Here is a 23,171-nt window from a genome sequence, read left to right as displayed (position 1 = left end):
TAGCCAGATTTCATGTATAATTTAAATATTTTACCTTTAGATTTGATGAATAACAAATGTCATTTTTAGATCAAGAATTAATGAACTAAAAAGAGGACAATTATCTAAATAATATTAGAATTTTTCAATTTAAATATGATCCGTACTCAGTATCTGACTCTAATAGCACTAACTCCAACAGCATTCCAGAGGGAAAAAAAACAATATACAGCCGTATGAAACCGTTTGGGGACCCAAGATCATTGCCAAGATTTTCCTTTATAAATCATCAAGGATCACCAATTACAGCTAAATATATTATAGAGAAGACAAACACTTTAATATTTGAGAAGTGAAATGAAGTTTATGTGATTTACAGGCAGTGTGCAATAATTACTTAAATAGAAGCAGGCAGGCTCGCATCTCTAGCTCCTTTCTCTTCGCCGTCTACGGCGTACATTAGGTGGGTTGGATATCCTCGGAGATCCCGGAGGTCTCCGGATGTTCTTGGGGATATCGAAGGTCAGTCCGTAGTAAGTTGTGAATTAGTTAACGAGTAATTCATTAATAATTAGTTACTAACGGCCGTCAGATGCTATAAATTGCAGAGAAAAACTCTGCTGAAACTGTCCGTGGTGGATCAATTGGAAAAAAAACGTAATTTACCATTGTGGAATAGTATGGATATCTCTGGGATATGTGATTGAGATAGTGAATGTATTAATGAATGGTCAGTGTTTCAGACCATTTAAATCATGTTTTTAATGCATTATAATAACAAACAAAACACTTCTCATTTTAGCTGGACATACCTGTCAACTGGTACGTTCTCGCCGTAATTGGTACAACTGAAAGCCCATTTTTATATTGGTACGCTGTACACATGAAAATGGTACGCTAAACGGTGATTTTGAGAAAAAAAAATAAATTAAGGCACTTTCTAGCCATTTTTCACCATCCGCCATTGTTTCTTCCCGGAAACGCATGTCTGCCAAGTGATATATGTACCGGCGCCTCTGATTGGCTAAAAAAAAAAGATCATGATAAACATTTCGTTTTGTAACACTTTCACCATGTGATTTCCGTTTCCTGTTCCCTTGTTTAATAATAAACAATAAACACATAAACATACATTTTCTACTTGTTGTTCGTGATTTTTTACAAAAAAGTAAAGTGGTAAGATTTTCCATGTATTTATACATATATGTAAGGGCGAAAACAAAATTTGGTAAGATCACAAATGGTTCGAGGTTGACAGGTATGGCTGGACTTTTATTTAAATTTAAGGCACAGCATACAAATGATTTCCTGGTATAATCCCACAAATCTTGGAAGCAATCATTTTTCCTAATGGATTTTATCTATCTGGATATAAAATCTAAAAAATAGTTGTTTACCTCCGTACCCCACATAGTTTAAAAAAAAAGAAGCTCAGCAACAGGATTATTCTGAGAGCATATTTAATGGTAATTTAATTTGGTAATAACTGAATGTTAAATTAATTTCCACATAAATGTGTTTAACTAAGGAAATAGGTACCAAGTGCATTTGTAATTAATGAAGTGGGGGGGGGGGCAGTTCACCTAAGCAGAGAGTTATGACCTAGCAAAAGGAAAACAACAGTAATATTCTGAGACCATAGTTGTGTTTGACTAAGCAAATAAGTACCAAGTGCATTTGGTAATTAAGGAAGTGGAGAAAAATACCAGTTCACCAAAGCAGAAAGTTAGGACCTAGCAAAAAGAAGAAGAAAAAAAAAAGAAATATTGCTTTTGTAGGTGTTTTGTAGATCACTTTTTCTTTCCTGAAACCAATGCACCAAATTCTTGGATGGTTAGCTGTTTGTTCATGTATTGCTGAAGTTGGAGATTTGTTATATGGCCAAGACTTAAAGCATCATCAATGGAGAATTTTTTTCCTGATTTTCTATCATGGAGAACAGATGATTCTCCCTTTGGGCCCTTGACTGTGATTTCCTCCCAGTCACACTCCTGGCTTTGCAGATTGACAAACATATTCCAGTCGATCAGCCCAAGTTTAAAGGCCTCCTCTGGCCGCATTTCTTTCCCAGTGTCTGGGTCAATTACAACAATGGACCTTCGCAGATGGCTCTCTCTCTGTTCTCTCTTCGTTCTAACAGTTGAAAGATTCTTTTGTAGCTTCTCTATCTCCTCATCCTTTTTTATTGTAATGCCTCGGAGCTCCGCAAGTTCTCTCTGTAGAGATTCAAGCCTCAGCTCCAGGTTCTTTCCATCCTCTCTCGGCGAAGACTCGGTGATAAGCTGAGTCTCTTTGCTGGTAATCTCAATTTCGGAACGAAGCTTACGAATTTCGTTCTGCAGTCTTTGATTTTCATGCTGCAGACGACTACTTTCATCTCTTATGTAATCAAGCTCTTTAGTTGATTTGGTGTTGGAAAACTCCATCTCAGACAGTCTGGAAGTGATCGTAAGTAACTCTTGGTCGAGGTCTCTCTTTCGTCTTTTTTCCTCTTCCAGGGTCCTCTTTAAGTTCTCTATCTCTAGCTGAGCCTCTGGATCCTTTTCCACCTGGACCTTCTCAGTACGAACAATTCTTTCTTTCACATCCATTTTCTCCAAAGTGACCTGCTGTTGCATCAATGCATTTAGTTCTTTCTCAAGCAAGATGCGTTTATGCTTCTCTTCATCCAACTGCAGTTTGAGAATAGAGTGTTCTTTCTCTTGTTGGGGATCCTGCTGTAGGACTACCTTCTGCTTAACAGTCACCTTCTCACGGTTTTCTTTGTCTCGCATCTCTAGCTCAGTAAGTCTGAGCCGAAGCCTTTGGATCTCCAATTCTGCTTCACGTCTCGCCCTGCGCTCACGCTCAAGTTCCTCCAGCTGCAACTCCAAGTCAGCCTTCAGCCTCTGCAATTGATAGAGCTCTGTTTTCAGAGTATCCTTTTGTCTCTGCTCATTGTTGATGTTTTGTAAGAACGTTTCACACTCTGATCGGAGCACAGCATCTTCTTCCATCTTCACCACTTCCTGCTGGACAAACTTCTCACGGACTTGAGAGAGATCTATCTTCCTCAGTCTGATCTTTTCCTCCTGGGATGACCTTTCTCTCTCTAGTTCAAGGCGCTTAGACTGTTCCTCAGATAGTTTTCTTTTCAAGATCTCCACCTCCTCCTTTGTTTTTGGATCCTCTCTGTACTGAAGCACTTCATTGACAACTTCTTTGGTCTGCACCTGAGGCTTCATGTCTTTCCATCTTTGGATTTCATCATTAAGTTGGCGGATCTCCATCTCAGATTTCTCAGTCTGGTGAGTTTTGTCAACAATTTCATTGCGGAGTCTCTCTAGTTCTCGCTCAGTCTGTGGGTCCGTCTTGTATTTGATTACTTCTTTAATAATCTCCTTAACCTCCACTAGTGGTCCTCTGTTCTTGAGCATGGTCAGTTCATCTTGCAAAGATCGAAGCTGCAGTTCGGCATCTTTATACCGCCTCTGCTGCTCAACAAGTTCAAGTCGGAGGTTGGCCACCTCATTTTCGGCCTTGGGATCAGGGCGAACAATTTCCCTCATCTTCTCTTGGATCACAACCTTGGATTTCTCTTCCTCGAGACTAGAAATTTTCCTTTGCAGGTCAGTTTTTTCACGCTGGGACGATCTCCGTTTTGTCTTCTCATCTTCATATTGCCTCCTAAGGTTTTCTACTTCCCTTTCCAGTGCAACATCTTTCTCTACTTTAAGGACCTCCTTAATGGAAATCTTCTCCTCAGCCATTGATTTTTCCTTTTCCAGCCTACGAAGCTTCTCTTGGAGAAATTTCAATTCATCCTCGAGTTGCTTCCTTCCGTCAATTTCTTTTTGTTTCCTGTTCAAGAGGAGTCTGTATTCAGTTTCAAGTTGGGGGTCATTTTGTACTTTTATTATCTCCTCTTCTTTAATAACTTCCTGCTCTTTATTCTTCTCTTCAGCCAGGATTGTTACTTGTTTTTGTATCTGAACAAGCTCATTGTCTTTCATCGATTTCTGCCTCCTCAGCTCATCCAGCTCTTCCCGAAGTTTGCGCATCTCCTCCTCCTGACCACGATCTCTTTCAATACGCAGAACCTCTTTCACCATATATTGCTGAGCCCCTTCCTTGACCTCGGTCTCCAGACCACGCAGCTTTAGTTTCAATACTTCTAGGTCATTTTCTAGAACATGGGTAGTGCGACGTTCCTCTGAAAGCTTCTGTTGAACCTTGTACAATTCCTCATCTAGTTGAGGATCGGGGACTTTTTTGATTAGCTCCTTTTTGACAATTGTGTCCTGAGGCTTCTGTCCTTCCAAGACATAAATATCTGTCTGGATTATCTCAATTTCTTTCTCTAATTGCTCCCTCCTCTGAATCTCATCTTGTAGCTGCTTCCTAATTCTCCAAAGTTCCCCTCCCGGGGCAGCTGCATTTACTGACTGGACATTGATAGGCTGGATCAAAGTGATATCTGGTTGCTAGAGAAAAAGTGTACAGCAATATTATACTAAGTGTTCTGATTATGTATACAAGAGTATTTATTTATTTTAATGTCATTTCACCTGGTTGAGAAGGCTGTGGGTGAACTCAAGATTCTGTAGTTTTTGCTTGTTCACAGCATTCACCTCAGTATATTTGGCTTCAATAGCAGCTTCCTACAAAAGGAGAAATAATATGTCATCGGAACAGGCACTGTGAACAGTAAAGGTGAGTATAAATAATTCAGTATACAATAATAGTCCAGTCAATATAATTACTATATCACTGAATTTCCCACAGAATAGAACATTAAACTGATCTACAGATATAGATTTCTTCAGGTTATTTGGTAAAATGTGGATACAATTATCACAGCACCTTTTGCCACCTAATAGGAAAGTAATTTATTGTTCTTTCCTTATCTCATTTATGTAATAGACGGTATGAAAAAAAGTACTAATAATTAATTAGGATACTAGTTTGCCATACAACCTTGTTTGGGAATTACTTTACGAAGAATCTAGTGTGCATTGACATACGTACTTTTTGGTTGAATTGAAAAATTTCTTCAACATGACCCACCTCTGCTTTGACTGCCATTGAAGGCGATTCCATCCGGCTCCGCTTGTAGGTCTGAGGAACAAGTCCATCATCGAGGTCTAGTATGGACCTGAACTTTTCAGTTTCATTTTCATAGTCCTAAAAAGATCCATTCATCGTAAGATTGAAACCATTATCATAATGATTTTTTTTTAAATTACTATATGTTTTAAGCAACAAATTGTGTTAAATAAAAAAACTTACTTTGATAGCTTGTTGGTAAAGCCGACCATTTTTAGATAGATTGTTCATGTCAGACTCTTTTCTTGCAATATCAGAAAGCAAATTCTGTATACAGGTGAGGAGAGTAATAAACCACAATTATACCCATTGAAAGATGTTCATCAAAATTGCCTCCAGTTGGAAATTATTCTCACCCTCTGATTCTTCAGTTTAGTTTCCAGTTGCCTTATGTCATCAGTTTCAGATGGCTCGTAGTTTGGGATGCGAGCAAGCCAGTTATTAGTGTTGTTATAATCATTGCGATAGTTATTGTATGCCATCTTGGCCCTCTGCAAACTTTGAGACCTGTGACATAGTGTAGAGGGGCCTATTAAAATGTGGCTTCTAGATATGATTTGTAGATTGTCTTTTTCATCAAGACTCTCTGACCTGGTGTCGATCTGATTGTTCAGGATGTTAAAGCGCTTGTTTAGCTTGTGGACATCAGATTCCTGCCGCTCAATGTCAGGACAATGCTCTTGGAATTTTATGGCCATTTGGTCGGCACTGCTTTTGGCCAGACGCAAGTTCTGCTCAGTTTCGTTGACCACTGACCTCCTGGACCTTAGGTCAGAGGCAATGTCCTGTTTACAAGAAAGAAAACTAATTTCAGAAAAGTATGAGTGTGAGTGTGAATGGTTGTCTGTTTTCTTGTGCTCTGCAATCAGCTGGTCACAGATTAAGGGTGTCTCCTGCTTCCAGCACAAAGTCAGCTGGGATAGGCTCCAGCAGCCCCCGTGACCCTTTTGAGAATACGCAGTCCAGAAAAAAAATGAGTGAAACCCTAAATTTGGTTTATGGTATGGTTTTCTTTCACAATAGAAAATTTGGAAACGGCTTTTTTTCTGCATCTCAAAATCAAGTGTGTGTTTTGTCTGTTTTTTTTCCAAAATGATGCTATTTCTACAACACATTAGCAAATGTGAATTATTAGTTCCTGTACCACTTGATTACTTTACTATCATAAAAATAAAAACATTGGCGAATATTCGTCTGATCTTTCCACCTTCCCAATCAAAACAGCTTGGATGCCAGCCATTGAGTGTCCTATTAATACTAAAGATAAAATCAAATAAAGTATATATTTTTCATGATTGTTGGTGAATTTTTATTCATTTTTTTGGTGTGTTTCTTCAGATTTTGCAAATATTCAAAGGGATTGAAAAGTAATTTTACCGCAAGCTCACGCTGAGTTTTCTCCATAGAGGACAGGTCAGAAGGAGCAACATCCTCCCTAGCCAGCCTGTTCTCATAACTGGAAAGTAAAGCCTTTCCATTTTGAAGTGAATTCTCCAGCTGATTGGAATTCTTCATTCTAAAGAATGCAGGATTTCATTGTGAGCGTGGGATATTTAAAAAATCTTGAAAATAATGAAGCAAAAACCCAATCATGCTTTAGTAGGGGTTAGTAATAAATAAAGTGTTGTACTTTTCCTGAGAACTCTGAAGAAGCTGTTCTAAGTAGTTGTACTTATTGTTGACTTCATCAGCTTTACTGTGAAGGTAAGGAGCGCTGGCACATGTTGAGTTTGAGACCAAAAAGTTCTTTGCTTCTTGCACTTTGGAAGTCTTTTCTGGTTCAATTCTATGAACTGTAATGTCAATATCCTGAGGAAAATGTAAAATTGAGTGACTTTTGACCTGCCTTGATCTTTTATCAATGATTATTTTGATATGACATGCACTGTAGAAGATTACCCTCAAATCCTGCATGCGGTCACTACTATCCTGCAGTGGCTTCTTTAGCTCAAGTGGTGGGCGCAGTCGTGCTTGAATAGCCTTCTCTTGTTTGTCGAGGTCGCTGGCAACTTTATCTAATCCAGCCATCATTTGGCGGCACTGTTGCTCCTGTTTGTCTGATTGCACAATATTATATATTATATATCAGGAAATATGTGAAGGCACTATTGTAATTGCATCAGTAAGACTGTAATTTACAATGGAAAAAAGCACAAATACCTGCACCACCACTGGATTTTTTTAAATCATCATAGCGTTTCACCAGTGCGCCCTTGCTGTCTGCCATTTTCTGCTTGACAGAATTTTGTTGTCCAGCCAGGCTGTTGACATACAACATTACAGCTTCATATTTCATTACAAGATATATTGTGAATTTTAGAAAAGAACAGATATAAGAACCCACTTGTCAGCAATTGCCACAGCCTCAGGATCTGTGGGTGGAATAATGAAACAGATGGCTGGAGCTGAATATTTCTGCCCAGCTGCGTCATTCACATCCCATTTGGTTCCGTTATTGCGAAGCAAAGTGTATTTGTTCCCGCGCACAATTTGCCCCTGCACCCATACAAAAGTATAGTATGTCATGTTATTCAAAGTGGAAGCCAAAACGATCTTGATGATGACAGATGCAAATATCACAATAACTAATTGAAATATCCTGCATAATACAAAAAATATCAAATAATTCCTCGAATTAAATTAGGAGCAGGATTTAAGAAAGAAGGTCGACCAGCAAGTGGGTGGTTAATGCGTCAGCCTCACAGTTTTGGGGTCCTGGGTTCAAATCCAGGTTGGTCCTCCTGTGTGGAGTTTGAATGTTCTCCTGTTCGCCTGTGTGGGATTTCTCCGGATACCCTGGTTTCCTCCCACATTCCAAAAACACGATGCATGACTTTATAATGTAGAAGATAACTGGAGCACGAAGAGAAAACCCACACAAGCCTGGGGAAAACATGAAAACTCCCCACAGAATGATCCAGACCTGGGATCAAACTCAGAACTGTGGGGCCGACACCCTAAATACTCACCCACCAAAGCACTTGAAGTACAACAAAAAAGTATTAATTGAAAAGAATAATGAAGTAATGAATAACTTCTTACAATATATTTCCCAGCACAATTGCTGTTGTAAGTATATTTACTATAACCTATTATATGACAAGATTAGGCCAAAGAAATACACAAAAATGTGACAACAAAAATCTACAGTGAAACATCACGCATCCATTTACTTTTTTGTAAAACCTATCCCGTTTTATCCATTTTGGGTCTAATCCGAATTGTCTCCGTCACTGATAGCAGACGAAGACATCATCGTCAACTGCTAAAATTGTCATGCTTTCGCACATGCGCATTCCACCTATTCAATATATAAATATAGCGCGTCAGCAAGCAATGTACCAAGACAGTCAGGCTGTCTGCATTATGAGCATCATCTACACAATCTTGAATTTAGTGCAAACAAAAGGCACACCGGCAGATTGGGCACTACATCCATTTTGGCTAAGGTTTTAGACGTTTAAGCGTGCCTGATGTGATTAGATAAGTGACTTTTGCATTTGTATGGTTTATTATCGCTTAATAAAGGGAATTGCAGTCATTTGTAAAGGGAGAAATTGGCCGATGTTGACATGTATGCGCTTATCCTCATGGGAGGGAGATACTATCCCGGATGCCTACGGCCACCAGGCGGGGGACACTTTGAATTGGTGCCCAGCCCATCTGAGGGCACAATGAAACTAACAACCATTCATGCTCACACTCAAACCTAGGGTCAATTTAGAGTGTCCAATCAGCCCACCATGCACGCTTCCTACCTTGAAATTAAAATGATCAAATCTTTGTTTTTTTCCAGTGCCAAAAGTAAACTAGATGAGTGGTTGAAATCTGTGGTTTTGAGTTTACTCAGTTCACATAATATCTCATTTAATTTCATTTTCCGCTTTATCCTCATTAGGATCGCAGGCTGGAGCCTATCCCAGGGGAGTGGACCAGAGGCGGGGGACACCCTGAATTGGTGGCCAGCCAATCACAGGGCACAAGGAGACGGACAACCACTCATGCTTACACACCTACCTAGGGGCAATTTAAAGTGTTCAATCAGCCTACCATGCATTTCTTTTGGAATGTGTGAAGAAATTGGAGTACCCGGAGGAAACCCATGCAGGCTCGGCGAGAACATGTAAACTCCACACAGGTGGACATGACCTGGATTTGAAACCAGGACCCCAGAGCTGTGAAGCCGACGCGTTAACCACTTGCGACATCAGGCCGTCCTCAAACAATATTAAATGGTATAGTATTTCTATGGCGCTTCAAAGAAGTTATTGAACAGACCAGCATGACCATAGGACGGCTGCAAGTTTGTGTGTGGCCATGTGACTGGACTGTTATGTTGCGTATGTTCGGTATACCGTACTCAGGATTATTTTTTATTGTTGTATCATTGATAAAACTGGTAGGCACTGAGGGCATCTCTGGCAAAAAATAAAGTAAAATCCAATCGGTAGAGTAGAGACGAGTGTAACCCAAAGTAATCTACTCTTGTCAAAGAAAAATGCACGGCGTGGTAAAACTGTTCTTAGAAAATGTAACATATTCCTACCCCCTCTGATCTGTGCATACCTCATCTGTGTCGAAATCGCATAAAGACTCAACAGGCAGAGGCTTTTGAGATGTTTCTTGTCTAGCCTTGAGCGGTAAAACTTGAAGACCCCGCTTCTGCAGAGCCTTCACCCGCTCATCAAAGTGGTCCATAGCCTTGGATTGATCCTTCAGAGAGGGGGAAAAATTATGTCTTTTTGCAGAATGTTCAGAGAATGAGAGTAATGGTTGATCAGTCTTACAACAAAAACTTACATCTAATTCTCTGATCAGACCTTCCATCTGGTACACATCCTTGAATTCAGGATTGTATTTCTGTTTAACCTCCACATCCAGTCGCTTCAACAGGTCCTGGGTGTCACGAGCCTCTTTGTGATACTACACACACATGCACAAGAGTTATGTAAGAATTTTAATAATTTAGTACTTGGCATAAACTTCTTTACCAAATTATTATGTAAATACGGCACACATCACATGCCTTATTGTGTCGCTCAAACAAGAGCCCAGCATTTTAATGCAATACATAAATTGTACTAATGCGCCTTATGATCACACGCAGTTTTAAGTATTTAAAAAAAAATCAAATTAGTTCATTAATGGTGCGCCTTACAGTCTGAAAAAATATTTTAAATTTTCATGTCTTATCAGTATTGTATCTAACCTTGTGGTACTCATCCATGTGTTTCAGGTGATTTTCTTCACAGATTAGCAGATTTAAATATTCCTTCCAGTCGGCATGAACAGCCTCCATATGGGCCTGGGAAAGAGCATACAAAGTATATATATATATATATATATATATATATATATATATATATATATATATATATATATATATATATATATATATATATATATATATATATATATATATATATATATATATATATATATATATATATATATATATATATATATATATATATATATATATATATATATATATATATATATATATATATATATATATATATATATATATATATATATATATATATATATATATATATATATATTAGAATACATTATAATACAATGAGATGTGTCATCATAATAAGTAAGACACCGATTATTAATTCACAGATCAACAAGAGCTGGTTCTAGAGGTGACTGTGTAGTTCTGTTCAGAAAGCATTTAGCCAAAACACCTTCTCTGTGCCTCAAATACCTGCAACTCAATACTAACTACCATTGGATGTACATACTCTTTTTTTAATGTATTACAGTGTTCCCTCGCTACTTCGCGCTTCAGCTATTGTGGACTCAGAGCTTCGCGGATTTTTTTTCAGGAAAAAAAATAAAACATTTAAAGATATTAAATAAAAATTACAAATTACATCATTTTACAAGAGGTGGAAAGCAAAATATTCAATAAGAATTAGTAATTGCATCAAAAAAAGGCCAAACAAATGGTCAATAACATGGTGAGAGTTCAGGAATCGCATTGATGACATCATGGCGGTTTACAGGCGCATCTTCACCGCCCAAAAAAACAATTCTCACAACTCCCATTAACGATGTTTCTTTTGTGCAAAAAAACTGCAGAAAATCCACCATCTGGACTACTATGATTTTTTTGCTTGGTGGTGCTTTTGTTCACGTGTTACACGTTTCTTTAAGCATTTTTGAAGGGGCATGCCTACTTCGCAGAAATGCAGCTATTGCGGGGGGTCCCGGTCCCCATTAACCGCGATAAGCGAGGGAACACTGTATAGCCTATCAATGTACATTTGTTTTAGCCCATCCCGTCACTCAACCACGCCCCTTTTACACATGGAAACTAGGACCTATCGGGTCCTGCCATAGAGCCCCCCCCCCCCCCAAGACTCCGCCCATCTGCAAGGTACAGAATATCATGAACAGAAACAAGTTCAGACAATGATCTCTTAAAATATTTAAACGATAGGTGGTAAATTTTAAATGCTTAAGGCATGTGTTCAGCAGTATGCCAAGCTTAAAACAGCGCAAAGCCCTATTGCCAATAAATGTACCTGAAAAATATACCCTTTCAGTAAGAAATGAAAGAAAGGAGAAACTGCTGTGTGAGTTCTGCTTGCGTTTCTACCTGATTCATCACATAATAAAAAACAAGACAGTTTAATTGATCATAATAATCACTCATTTCAGCTATTTTTATAACTACAGAAAAATCTCACAACGAGACACAGATCTTTGAAGCGATACCTCAATAACATTTGAGCCTGGATGTTTTGCTGCAATCATCTTTTCTCCATCTTCATTTAGCTTGGTGATTGTAGCCTCCTTGGACTCCAGACACTTGCCAATGAAATTCTGTTAGAAACAGTGCCACAATACATTGATTAAAAAATTCTTAACATTTTATTTATATCCAGTACTTGTTTTTTTAAGGGGGCCAAGATAAATCGAAAGCTAAAATAGATAGACAAAATATTTAGACAAGGTGTCTTCGCATTATTCCACTCACGCTTCGATCAAACTGCCGGCATACCTGATTCCAGTGTGTTTTTTCCTCATATGCGATTTTGGAGATGGCTGTTCAGAAAGTGTCCAAATCGGAATTGTGTCTGTTTAATTCACAGATTGCGGTGGCAATAAAGGTGCCATGTGGTGGGTGTAGTTTTTGACATAGTAGGGCACCAACCTTCAACTTATTTGTCCATGCGCGCAGAAGTAACATTCACAAGCGCAACTATTAAAAAACATTCTCTTACACTACTCCCATATTTACTACATATAAGGTGCCCCGTGTTTAAGCCACACCCTTCAAATTTCTTCAAAATATTTGAATTTTACAATTTCTCGCGAAAAGCCACCAAGTATTTAAACATTGCAAGTTCTTCCAGAGAGAATGAAGGTTCATTGGATGCCTATGATAGCCAATGGCAGCAGCCGGTGTGTTAAATGGGTGCTCTTATTGATATTTTGATATTGGATATTTAGATATTAAACTCATGAATATAATTTTGAGAGATGGTTTCAACAGTACTTGGATTTTAAACTTATACCCCTCATGAATATAATTTTGAGAGATGGTTTCAACAGTACTTGGATTTTAAACTTATACCCCTCATGAATATAATTTTGAGAGCTGGTTTCAGCAGTACTTAGATATTAAACTCTCTCTCATGAATAAAATTTTGAGAGCTGGTTTCAACAGTAAACTCATTTGCATTTATTGCATTTGACTGGCGACCAAAAGAATGGCGACCAACTGGGACCAAACGTCCGGAGACCAAAAGTCCGGCGACCAATCGTTCGGCCACCAAAAGATCGGGCGACCAAAACGTCCGGGCGACCAAACGTCCGGTGACCAAACGCCTGGCGGCCAAACGTCCGGCGACCAAATGTCCGTCACCTTGCAGTTTTGTGCATGTCGTCTTTTCATGCACATATAAGCCGTAGCCTCTGTTTAGACATCATTTTTTGTTCGATAAATGTGGCTTATATGGGAGTAGATATGGAACTTTTATCTTTCTCTTGAACTGAACCATGTCTGTTAGTATCCTCTCTCTTTTATCGCACACAAAATACTCTCTTATACATAGTCTTGTTTCGATACGTGCTCCCCACAGATCGACAAGGAAACACATTTCTTCCTCCCTCTCCAGCAAGCTCCAATAGAGCTATTTTCCACACTCAGTCTTCCGTCACTTGGAGTGATGTCACGGACAGTTGAATACCATTTGAGCTGTTCAGATTGGGATGTATCTCGTCCAGATCGGATATGAAACTACCCCAGCATATGGTTTCAATATCTGTTGCAGAAATTTGATTTCTGTGCTCTGTTACAAGTCATACTATATAAAGGAGCAATCTGCTTCCAATGTGGATGGCCTAAAAATCGGATTTTGGCCGCCACTCTGAACCAGGCCAAAATGGACGCACAAATTTGTTCCAGCCAAATCCGACACATTTTTACCAATTGGTGTGCTGCAAGTGTAATCAGATGATTGTAGCCAAGTGTTGTTTGTTTTCGTAGGAACATGATTGGTTAAACTGTATGTGTAACCCACAATTGCCCTTGAGGAGCGTTTTGAAGACAGATTCTATTCATCCATTAAAACATTGTGACATCACTTAATTCAGTCACTTTATTTGTGAGGACTGGTATTTTTTGTGTTGGTTTTTATACCTCATATTGCCTTTGGCGGGCTGGGTAGTCTAAATTACTGTCACTCCAGTCATAGTTTATTCTCTCATCAGCCTGTTGGTCCATCCAGTAAAGCTCATTGGTGCAACGCTGCATGTAGTCACGCAGACTCCGCAGGTGGCGCTGGCGATCGCTAGAAAGAGCCTAAAGAAGGAGTGTGAAAGAAAGAGCAAGGGAGGCAGGGAGGGGTTTGTGAGGACTCAGTGATCATGCAGATGTTATATTGTTATGAATTATTATGATAACGTTCATTGTAAGAAGATGAAAATATCCATGAATACATGTACACATGGGCATCATGATATGTTTAAGTTTCATTACCAACAGTTTGTTGTATTTCATCTGGAGGCCACTGACATATTCCTGGGAAAACACAAACCAAACATGACAGGATGACAGTGGGTTTGCTAAGTTTCTATTTTTGTTAGTTAAGTATTTGAACTTATTAGTGATAAAAATGATCATGTCAACACAATTTCCAAGTAATTTTAAATGGCCTGAAAGTATTTCACTAGCAACATGCTTTGTTTCATTAAGTAAACTTTTGCACAAATTCTTTTGATGTCGTGTGAATGTTTGTACCTTGTCACCACCGGCGGAAATGTGAGGCGCCAAAGCCTCCACTTCACTATGGAAGATATTGTGCTCCTCCACCTCGTTTTCCACGGATGGCAGGTCTGGGCCAAAGCCTTTGTTGCTTAGATTTTCCTAAAAAAACAGACATGAGAAGGGATGTAACTTTGCTTATACCTATTCAAAGTTAAGTATCCCATTTACTACCTTAATGGCTTGGAAGCCTTCACTAAATGGCTCATATTTTTATTACGCTGGTTGACTTCCGCCTGCTTGGTAAGTTCTTGCATATATCATTGACTGTTTTAATATTTTTGTTATTCTATTTGTTTTTCAAATAATTTGCATTAAAAATAATGCATTTCATATATATATATATATATATATATATATATATATATATATATATATATATATATATATATATATATATATATATATATATATATATATATATATATATATATATATATATATATATATATATATATATATATATATATATATATATATATATATATATATATATATATATATATATATTTATATATATATATATATTTATATATATACCCATTATTCATTCACAGATCAACAAGAGCTGGTTCTAGAGGTGACTGTGTAGTTCCATTCAGAAAGAGTCCTTTGAGCCAAAACACCTTCTCTGTGCCTCAAATACCTGGAACTTAATACCAACTACCATTGGATGTACATACTCTTTTTTAAATGTATTATAGCCTCGTATATCATTGTACATTTGTTTTATCCCATGCCGTCACTAAACCACAACGCTTTTACCCCCTTTACGGTGTGTGTGTTTGTGTGCATATGTGTGTGTTTTATTACCAGTTTCTCATCCATCATGTTGCCCCAGTTGATTGTGGGCACCCCTTCAGTGCGGATAAGTTGGTAGATGCGCTCATGGTCTTCTCGGAGCTTATTCACTCTCTCACGCAGCTGCTTCATGCTTTATGCAAACAGAAAAACTACTTTAGGTATTTAAGCTAAAACTACATGAGGAAAATACATATGATTACTTACTCTTGTCCAATCATCTCTGCCTGAGGATGCTGAAGACGCTTGGCATTGACAGCATCCTCATCCAAGCCAACGAGCAGTTCCAAAGCATTGAGGAGTCGCTTGTTGGTGTCTTCCTGGTACAATGGCTGCTTGCCCTCATTGATCTTACTTACATCCTATGGCAAAAAAAGTCAGGGTAGAATAGGAGTAACAAAATTAATATACGTAACTCAATTTCGCCCATATTAAGAACCACTGCTCTAGAGAGTTTATTTTTATGCCCCCTCGACCAATCTATATTAACGACCATGGCATTATATATATATATATATATATATATATATATATATATATATATATATATATATATATATATATATATATATATATATATATATATATATATATATATATATATATATATATATATATATATATATATATATATATATATATATATATATATATATATATATATATATATATATATATATATATATATATATATATATATATATATATATATATATATATATATATATATATATATATATATATATATATATATATATATATATATATATATATATATCATGGTCGTTAATATAGATTATCTTTCAAACCTCAGTATTTAGAGATGTCTGGCAACTTAAAACTTCCTTACAAACTGAACTCTACCTTGTTGAGGTTCTGCTCGACATCATAGATGTTCTTTTCCACTTTATCAGCATTCTTTTGCAGCTTCTCAATCAGACTTGTCAATTCCGTTGAGGAAACACTGAAAGAAGAAGCCAGAGTGATAAACATTATCGCCATGGGACCCAGCCTTTGATTGATGGAGAATTTAATTGAACAGTGAAACAAAAAGCATTGCAGTTAATAATATGACACTGTCAATTGCTGCATATTGTAGCAAAACAGTAGCAAAGTTTAAACTCTAATCTACTATACTATATTACAGTGGTGTACCGTCAGGGCCTTCAAAGCCTTCTCTGCTGGCCTAAGAAATATCTAAATCATATTATATTTCGTCCATCAATACTAAATTAAATAATTCTAAATGGTCTGTTAGCTTCCTTTCATTGCTTTCCCCCTGGTTGCACTGCTTCCAGAGGTGTTTTCATATTGAAGCATTTAACCAATCACATTTCAGCCATTATATGTTGCCAGGGTCAGAAATCTGCCTCAATGCCTTCACAATCAGTTCTGCAGCGTCTGCTGCATTAAACAAGCGTCAATAAGACTGTTGCTTCAACCACTCAGATTTCGATTTGGTGACACCAAGGCCTTCTCGCAGTCGTAGGGAAACGTCATCGCTTTCACCAACCAAGATTGGCTAGTGATAGAGTAAGTGGACCAAAGCCAAAGTGAGCCAGCTAGAGTTCGTAAACTCAACCCACAATGGCCGACGGAGGAAAAATGGATTTGGTTGCAGATTTGCTGGCAAAGCCATTTTCCAGACGGACTTTTCCAGAAAAAAATGGACATCATTGAGAAAGGGCTGTCAACTCTGAAACAGGCAAGCCTGTTACAACCGGGAAAAGGGTTTGTCCGCCACTTTCAGTTCGCTTACTATGAGCGCTACCCTTGGCTGACGGGCTCAGAGAACACTGCAAATTGTATTGGTGGGAGAGCTTGTTATTTACCACCGATCCACATGGTGTTTGGAGCAACACTGGATTTGCAAATTTGACTTGTTTAACGAAAGCAGCAATGAGACACAAAAGCTCTGCCAGACAAGCAACGGTGCTCTCCAAAATTAAAATTCAACGAGCAAGTGTGCAGGGAAAGGGAGCGCCACGACGAAAAGGTAAAGATAGGGACATCTTAAAAAGTTTGATAGACTGCGTAATTTTTTTGGGAAAGCAGGAACTTTCATTTCGGGGACACGATGAAAGCGCTGCATCCCCAAACAAAGGAAATTGTGTGGAACTTCTTTCTCTCATTGCTGAGAAAAACAGGGATTTACATTAGCACCTGTCCACTAATAAAGTGTTTAATGGCATGACGGGCAAAATACAAAACAACCTGATCAGCCATTACAATGACAATCGTAACCTCTTGAGAGCTAAGGATTGTCATTGTAATGGCTGTTTACATCCCACCGGATGCTAACGTTAGCACGGCACTTAGCCTCCTGCTAGCGGCTGTAAACAGCTTGACGACCCCGATGGAGTCTTTTTTGTCGCTGGTGACTCCAACAAAGCATGTTTAAAGACTGTTCTGCTTAAGTTCATCCAGTACGTGAAGAGTCGCACCAGAAGAGATAAAACTATCGACCATGTGTATTCTAATATTAAACATGCTTATAGAGCCACACCCCTCCCTCACCTTGCTGGATCCGATCATCTCTGCCTGTCCCCTTCCGGCACCCCACTCCGGAGGCTAACAAAGCCACAAATAAAGATATTAAAACATTGCCCGAGGACACCCTTTCTCAGCTGCAGGACAACTGCAGTTTTTCCCGCACCATTTGGGAACTTTTTGAACACCACAACCTCCAGGACTAGACGGACACTGTACTTTCCTACATCAAAAACTGCACGGACAACGTCACTGTTAATAAATGGATACAGGTTTTTCCTAATCAAAAACCCTGGATGACCAGTGAGACCCAGGCCCTCATCAAATGCCGCAACATCGCCTTCAGGTCGGGGGACACGGTACAATACAGCCCTGCCAGAGCCGAGCTGAAGAGAGGCATTGAAAAGGCCAAGGCAGCATATTCAAGGAAAATTGAGGACCACTTCACAGGAAATAACCATAAGAAGATGTGGCAGGGAATACGACCTATAACAAATAAAGTTACAATAATGTGTCTATTAACACACTAACACACTGATGCGTCACTAGCCGAGGAACTGAACCGTTTATTTGCCCAGTTTGAGACTGACAAATCAACTCCCGGTCTCTACACATCCACCACCACCCTGCAGCAGTACACTGGAACTTCAGGAACACGAAGTGAGACAGGTACTGCAGACTGTGAACACCAGGAAGGCTGTTGCCCTTGACGGAGTACCTGGGAAGGTGCTCAAAGCCTGTGCTGACCAGCTGAATGGTGTTTTCACAAAGATCTTCAATTGTTCTCTGCAACAATCTATCATCCCATCCTGCCATTCCATCATGGGATAAGATGGAAGAGCTGTCAGCGCTCACCAGACCGTAGTCGAGGGCTTCTATTCTGGTACTCTTGTCTTCAGCTCCAGACTACTGAGGAACTGTGCGGATAAGCTTGGAAGAGTGACTCTGCATATTCTCTACCTCGGTCCCAGTCAGCAGAAGTTCCCCATCTGGTGGAAGACTTCCTGTGTGTGGTTCCAGTTTTATCCTACTTTACAACGTCTTTTTCTTGAGTCTGTATTCGTTTCAGCGCAAATTCTTGTAAAAATCAAGTACTAAAAGGTAATTAAAAAATGGATGTAAAAAATACGAGACTTAAGTTTCACTGTATCATTTCAGCGCACTAATATTAGATCCTACTGATTTCTCATGTAGAATATATTCATAGATCTTGAAATAGGGAATCATTTAGAGCATTGATTAAATTCACAACCGCCAGAGTTAAGCCTATTTCATTAACAATATCAGGCAGTCGCAGTTGCCTTCAAAGCAAGATGAGCAATTAGAAAATAATAATAACAAAAACTATGAGCATTATATTTACAAACTCCCCAAGGCTTTCTCAATTTACTCCTCTCTGTGAAAACACAGTACTTTGTGGACTTTTGTACACATTGCCGTCAGAAGAGTCAAAGTGATAGCAAGAGGTGTGTCTGCTTTAGAGATAGGGAGGAAGCAGAACCAGATTGTCCGGTGTGCTTTCAAGTGTTGAGTTGCCTTCCTCTTTAAATCAAGAATGATTCAGAAAACCATAAAATACTTCAAACACTACGCGTTGCGACATTTATGCTTGGTGATGAGACTTTAATCAAGAAAAGGGACAAAAAAGTAAGAGAAAGAGTATCTTGTATTGCTATTAGAGTTAGCTTGCCTATAAATTCCACAACGTGGCTGAATAGAGGTTAAAATAGTTTCTTTCATCTTGAGACTTTCTTAGCTTACTTTATGCCAACAAGTAAACTGTATCTATGTGTTACTTACAGTCTGTTGCATTAATAAACTCTGCCTGTTTGACATGACATGTACATTTGTGTTCATGTGTCATTTTAAAAATACTACTGCACATTTATCTGCAATACTCATACATAGCCCTACCCACTCTGCTGCAGAACAAAACAGACCTTATGTAACTCTCTTGCTTAAAAAACTGGAGAAGTAACTTCAATTGTATCCTTTTTAATCATTTAAAAAATCTTGGGTGCCGAGCAGGTGTTTTGTCCCCTTTCAATGCACAATTTCTGACAAAAAAAGCAACAGGTTCTTGTTTAAGATAACATATAATTTTCATCTCAGTTTAATGTTTCTTTTTTGTTTTAGTATGCACCCAGAGTAAACAGACGAAAACACACAATCATAGTGAGTTTGCTCATCAAGTGACAAATAGCCGTGTTGCACTTGTTTTACTTGGAACATTAAAAGGAAATGCCATGGTTTTCTCGCATCTTTTGTTTCAAATATTTGCTAAAAGTGGTATTGGTTGCAGGAAGGTATAGAGGGAGACATAACCGGGTCTTTCCATGGCATGGAAGTGTGTTTCCGTGTGTGTGTGTGTGTGTGTGTGTGTGTGTGTGGAGGGGGGTCTATTTGGGGTGGTAATACTGTTGTGATTGTGGATGTGGTTGGAGCTATTGTCATTTGTTGTAAGATCATCAAACTCTAACTTACTGGTGTCAGGACTATGTGGGAACATGTTGGGAGAGACATCATACCTCTCCAGGAATTAAGTTTGTTCTTTAAATTTTTATCAAGCGGTTATTCAGAAGTACTTGTAACAGGTCTGAACTAGCATACAAAGAGTGCAGTGCATTTTTCCCTGTTCTCCTCCCTATCTTGCTTTCAAACAAACCAATTGTAACAAATAGGTGAGTGTTTCCTAAACTTTTTTGAGCCGTGCACACTTTTTGCAGTGAAAAAATCTCAAGGGACACTCTTCGGGGGACACCCTCGTTCTGCAGGGGGACTTCAATCACGTGAGCAATGATAGTTAGACCTGGAGTGGCTAAGGAAGAACGGCCTCCCTGATAGGAACTCGAGAGGTGTTCCATTGTTGGATTTCTGCGTTCGTCGTGGATTGAAAATAATGAACACCATGTTCAAGCATAGGGTTGTCCATATGTGTAGTTGGCACCAGGAAACCCTAGGCCGCAGTTAGATGATCTACTTTGTGGTCGTGTCATCGGACCTGCGACTACAAGTCTTGGACACTCGGGTAAAGAGAGGGGCGGAGCTGTCAACTGTTCACCACTTGGTGTTAAGTTGGCTCCGATCGTGGGGCCGGATGCCCGTGCAACCTGCAGACCCAAATGTTTCATGACGGTCTGCTGGGAACACCTGTCGGAGTCCCCTGTCAGAAGTTTTTTTTAATTCCCTCATCTCTCACAGATCTTCTCTCATGTCTGGGAAGAGGTGGGGGACATTGAATCCGAGTGGTTCCGCTCTTTTATTGCCGAGGCAGCAGGCAGAAGTTGCGGCCGCATTGTGGTCGGTGCGTGTCATAGCCGAAACCCCAGAACCTGCTGGTGCACACCAGCGGTAAGGGATGCCGTCAGGCTTTTTGGCCCACGATAGCTGGGTGGCCGAGCGGCACGTGGCCCTGGCTGTTTCCGAGGCAAAAATCCAGGGATGGGAAGAGGTGTTCTGGGCATGTCCTGTAGGGTGGAGGCCACGGTGCCGACCTTGGACACGCTGGGGAGATTATATCTGCTGCCCCCGCGCCCGACTTCGGTTAAAGTTGGAGATGAGATGAGGCATTTGTTATACATACAGAGCTATTCATAGAAATAATCAAGAAATTACACCTACCTAAATAATATGTGGATGTGTTTTATGGGGGTTGACTCTACACACTACACCCCCCACAAACACACACACACACAAACACATCAAATTAAGCACCTACCACGACAATAGAATTAATTGCTATAAATGCATGTTTTTCTTACACGACATACATAGAAAGTTAGAGAAAAAAAGAGAGTTAGCTACATTATTTTTCCCACATTGTTGTTGAAAGTTGGTATAATACCTATCAAACCAGTTAGTACAACTTAACAACAGTGCCACACCCTCTCTAGAAATGAGCACAAACCATGCAAATTAATGGATTGGTATTTATCTCTCACACCCATGACTAGGATAGGCCCAATTATTCCAGGTTGCAAAAAAATTACATATTGTATAAATACAAAAACATATTGTCAAATTAAGTCATTGTATATGAAAAAAACACTAGGTACGGTTAAGCTTCGGTTGTAATTTAATATTATTTATTAGCAATTTACTCTTTCACTACCATTGAAAGCAAAACACATAATATTGAACTGGCTGGCATTGAATGATCACGCTTTGAGTGCCACTTGCGTCAATGGGCGTTAATGGTATAGTTAAAGCTAAGGTACGGCAGAGATTCTTGAAATGAAAACTAAGAGAATTAGCCTGACTGGTAATTTAAGTCCACTTACGTTTTGCTGACCGGCGTAACAATCTGACTTTTGCTCTTTCTCTTCATCATGGTGACAGGTGACCTGTTGGCAGCTTCCAATCAAACGACAATGCCAGCCAGAGAACGTTGATGTCGAATTGTCGATCCACTGCCGCTCGTGCGTGAGTGCCGTGTGTCAGACGTGTCTACACGCCCTTCACGAGTCGATACTTCTCTTCCTACACTTAGCCAATGGGCTGCACTGCGCTCATTGCAGGAGAAGTCACCTTTGAGTGGATTTTGTCATTCCACACCTGTCTAGTTGACAGGTAAGCGTGAACAGGGCGGGGCTCCATGCAGGCATGCATTCAAGGCAGCACCCAAAGCCGCGCACGCCAATACGCACACGTACACACACACGCGCGGACCACTGGCTGAACCGGTCCAACTTGAATATTTCTTTTCACCTTTATGTATGTTTAAGCTCCAAGGAACGTGGACAGTATTCAAAAAGAATGTGACTTGAAACATTCTAATTTAAATGGGTTGGAGAACATGGGGAAACAAATCAGATGGGACGGAGGAATTTGACCTGCTAGAAACCCAAATAACAAAGATATTTCATTCATTTTCAAAAACTTTTCCTCACTTTCTAAACTGCTTATCTTCACAAGGGTCATGGGAGGGGAAGAGAGGGTGTATGGCTGGATTCTATCCCAGCTAGGCGGGGAACACCCTGATTTGGGACTCATAACTAGGGGCTATTTAAAGTTTCCAATCAGCCTACCATGCATGTCTTTGGAATATGGTTGGAAACCGTAGTACCCGGAGAAAAATCGAGGGGGAATATGCAAATCCCATTCAGTGATAAACAACCTGGGATCGAACCTATAACCCCAGATCTGTGAGCCTCACACGCTAACCAATCGGTCGCCAGGGCCTCCAATAATGATAATTATAACAACATTTCACAACATTTCATTTAATTTCCTTGCTATACCGCTTTATCCTCACCAGGGTCGCGAGAGGTGCTGGAGCCCATCCCAGCTGCTTTCAGACACGAGGCAGGGGACACCCTGAATTGGTGGCCAGCCAAGTGCAGGGCACAAGGAGACAAACAACCATCCACACTCACATGCATACCCAGGGGGCAATATAGAGTCTCCAATCAGCCTACCATGTCTCATTTTCTGAACCGCTTTATACACATTAGGGTTGCCGGGGGTGCTGGACCCTATCCCAGCTGACTTCTGGATACCCTGAATCAGTGGTCAGCCGATCACAGGGCAC

The 23,171-nt window shown here is 39.5% G+C and overlaps 1 protein-coding gene across 1 annotated transcript; it reads right to left on the bottom strand.

Moving 5' to 3' along the window:
* Positions 1-1,422: 1,422 nt before the first annotated feature.
* Positions 1,423-22,175, bottom strand: ppl (periplakin). Its single transcript, XM_077734490.1, has 22 exons — positions 21,922-22,175; positions 16,016-16,115; positions 15,359-15,513; positions 15,164-15,284; positions 14,327-14,452; positions 14,066-14,107; positions 13,727-13,888; positions 11,797-11,904; positions 10,274-10,369; positions 9,865-9,987; positions 9,631-9,777; positions 7,409-7,560; positions 7,225-7,325; positions 6,964-7,121; positions 6,695-6,873; positions 6,442-6,580; positions 5,656-5,849; positions 5,421-5,571; positions 5,248-5,331; positions 5,026-5,142; positions 4,527-4,619; positions 1,423-4,442 (listed from the first exon to the last, which is right to left on the bottom strand). The coding sequence occupies exons 1-22, from the start codon at positions 21,969-21,971 to the stop codon at positions 1,770-1,772; spliced, it is 5,271 nt and encodes a 1,756-aa protein (XP_077590616.1). The 5' UTR covers positions 21,972-22,175; the 3' UTR covers positions 1,423-1,769.
* Positions 22,176-23,171: the final 996 nt, after the last annotated feature.

The sequence above is a fragment of the Stigmatopora nigra genome, chromosome 15 (genome assembly GCF_051989575.1).
Source record: "Stigmatopora nigra isolate UIUO_SnigA chromosome 15, RoL_Snig_1.1, whole genome shotgun sequence".
Taxonomy (NCBI): Eukaryota; Metazoa; Chordata; class Actinopteri; order Syngnathiformes; family Syngnathidae; genus Stigmatopora; species Stigmatopora nigra.
The sequence above is the reverse complement of the archived record's forward strand: the minus strand, read 5'-3'. Positions and strand labels throughout refer to the sequence as shown.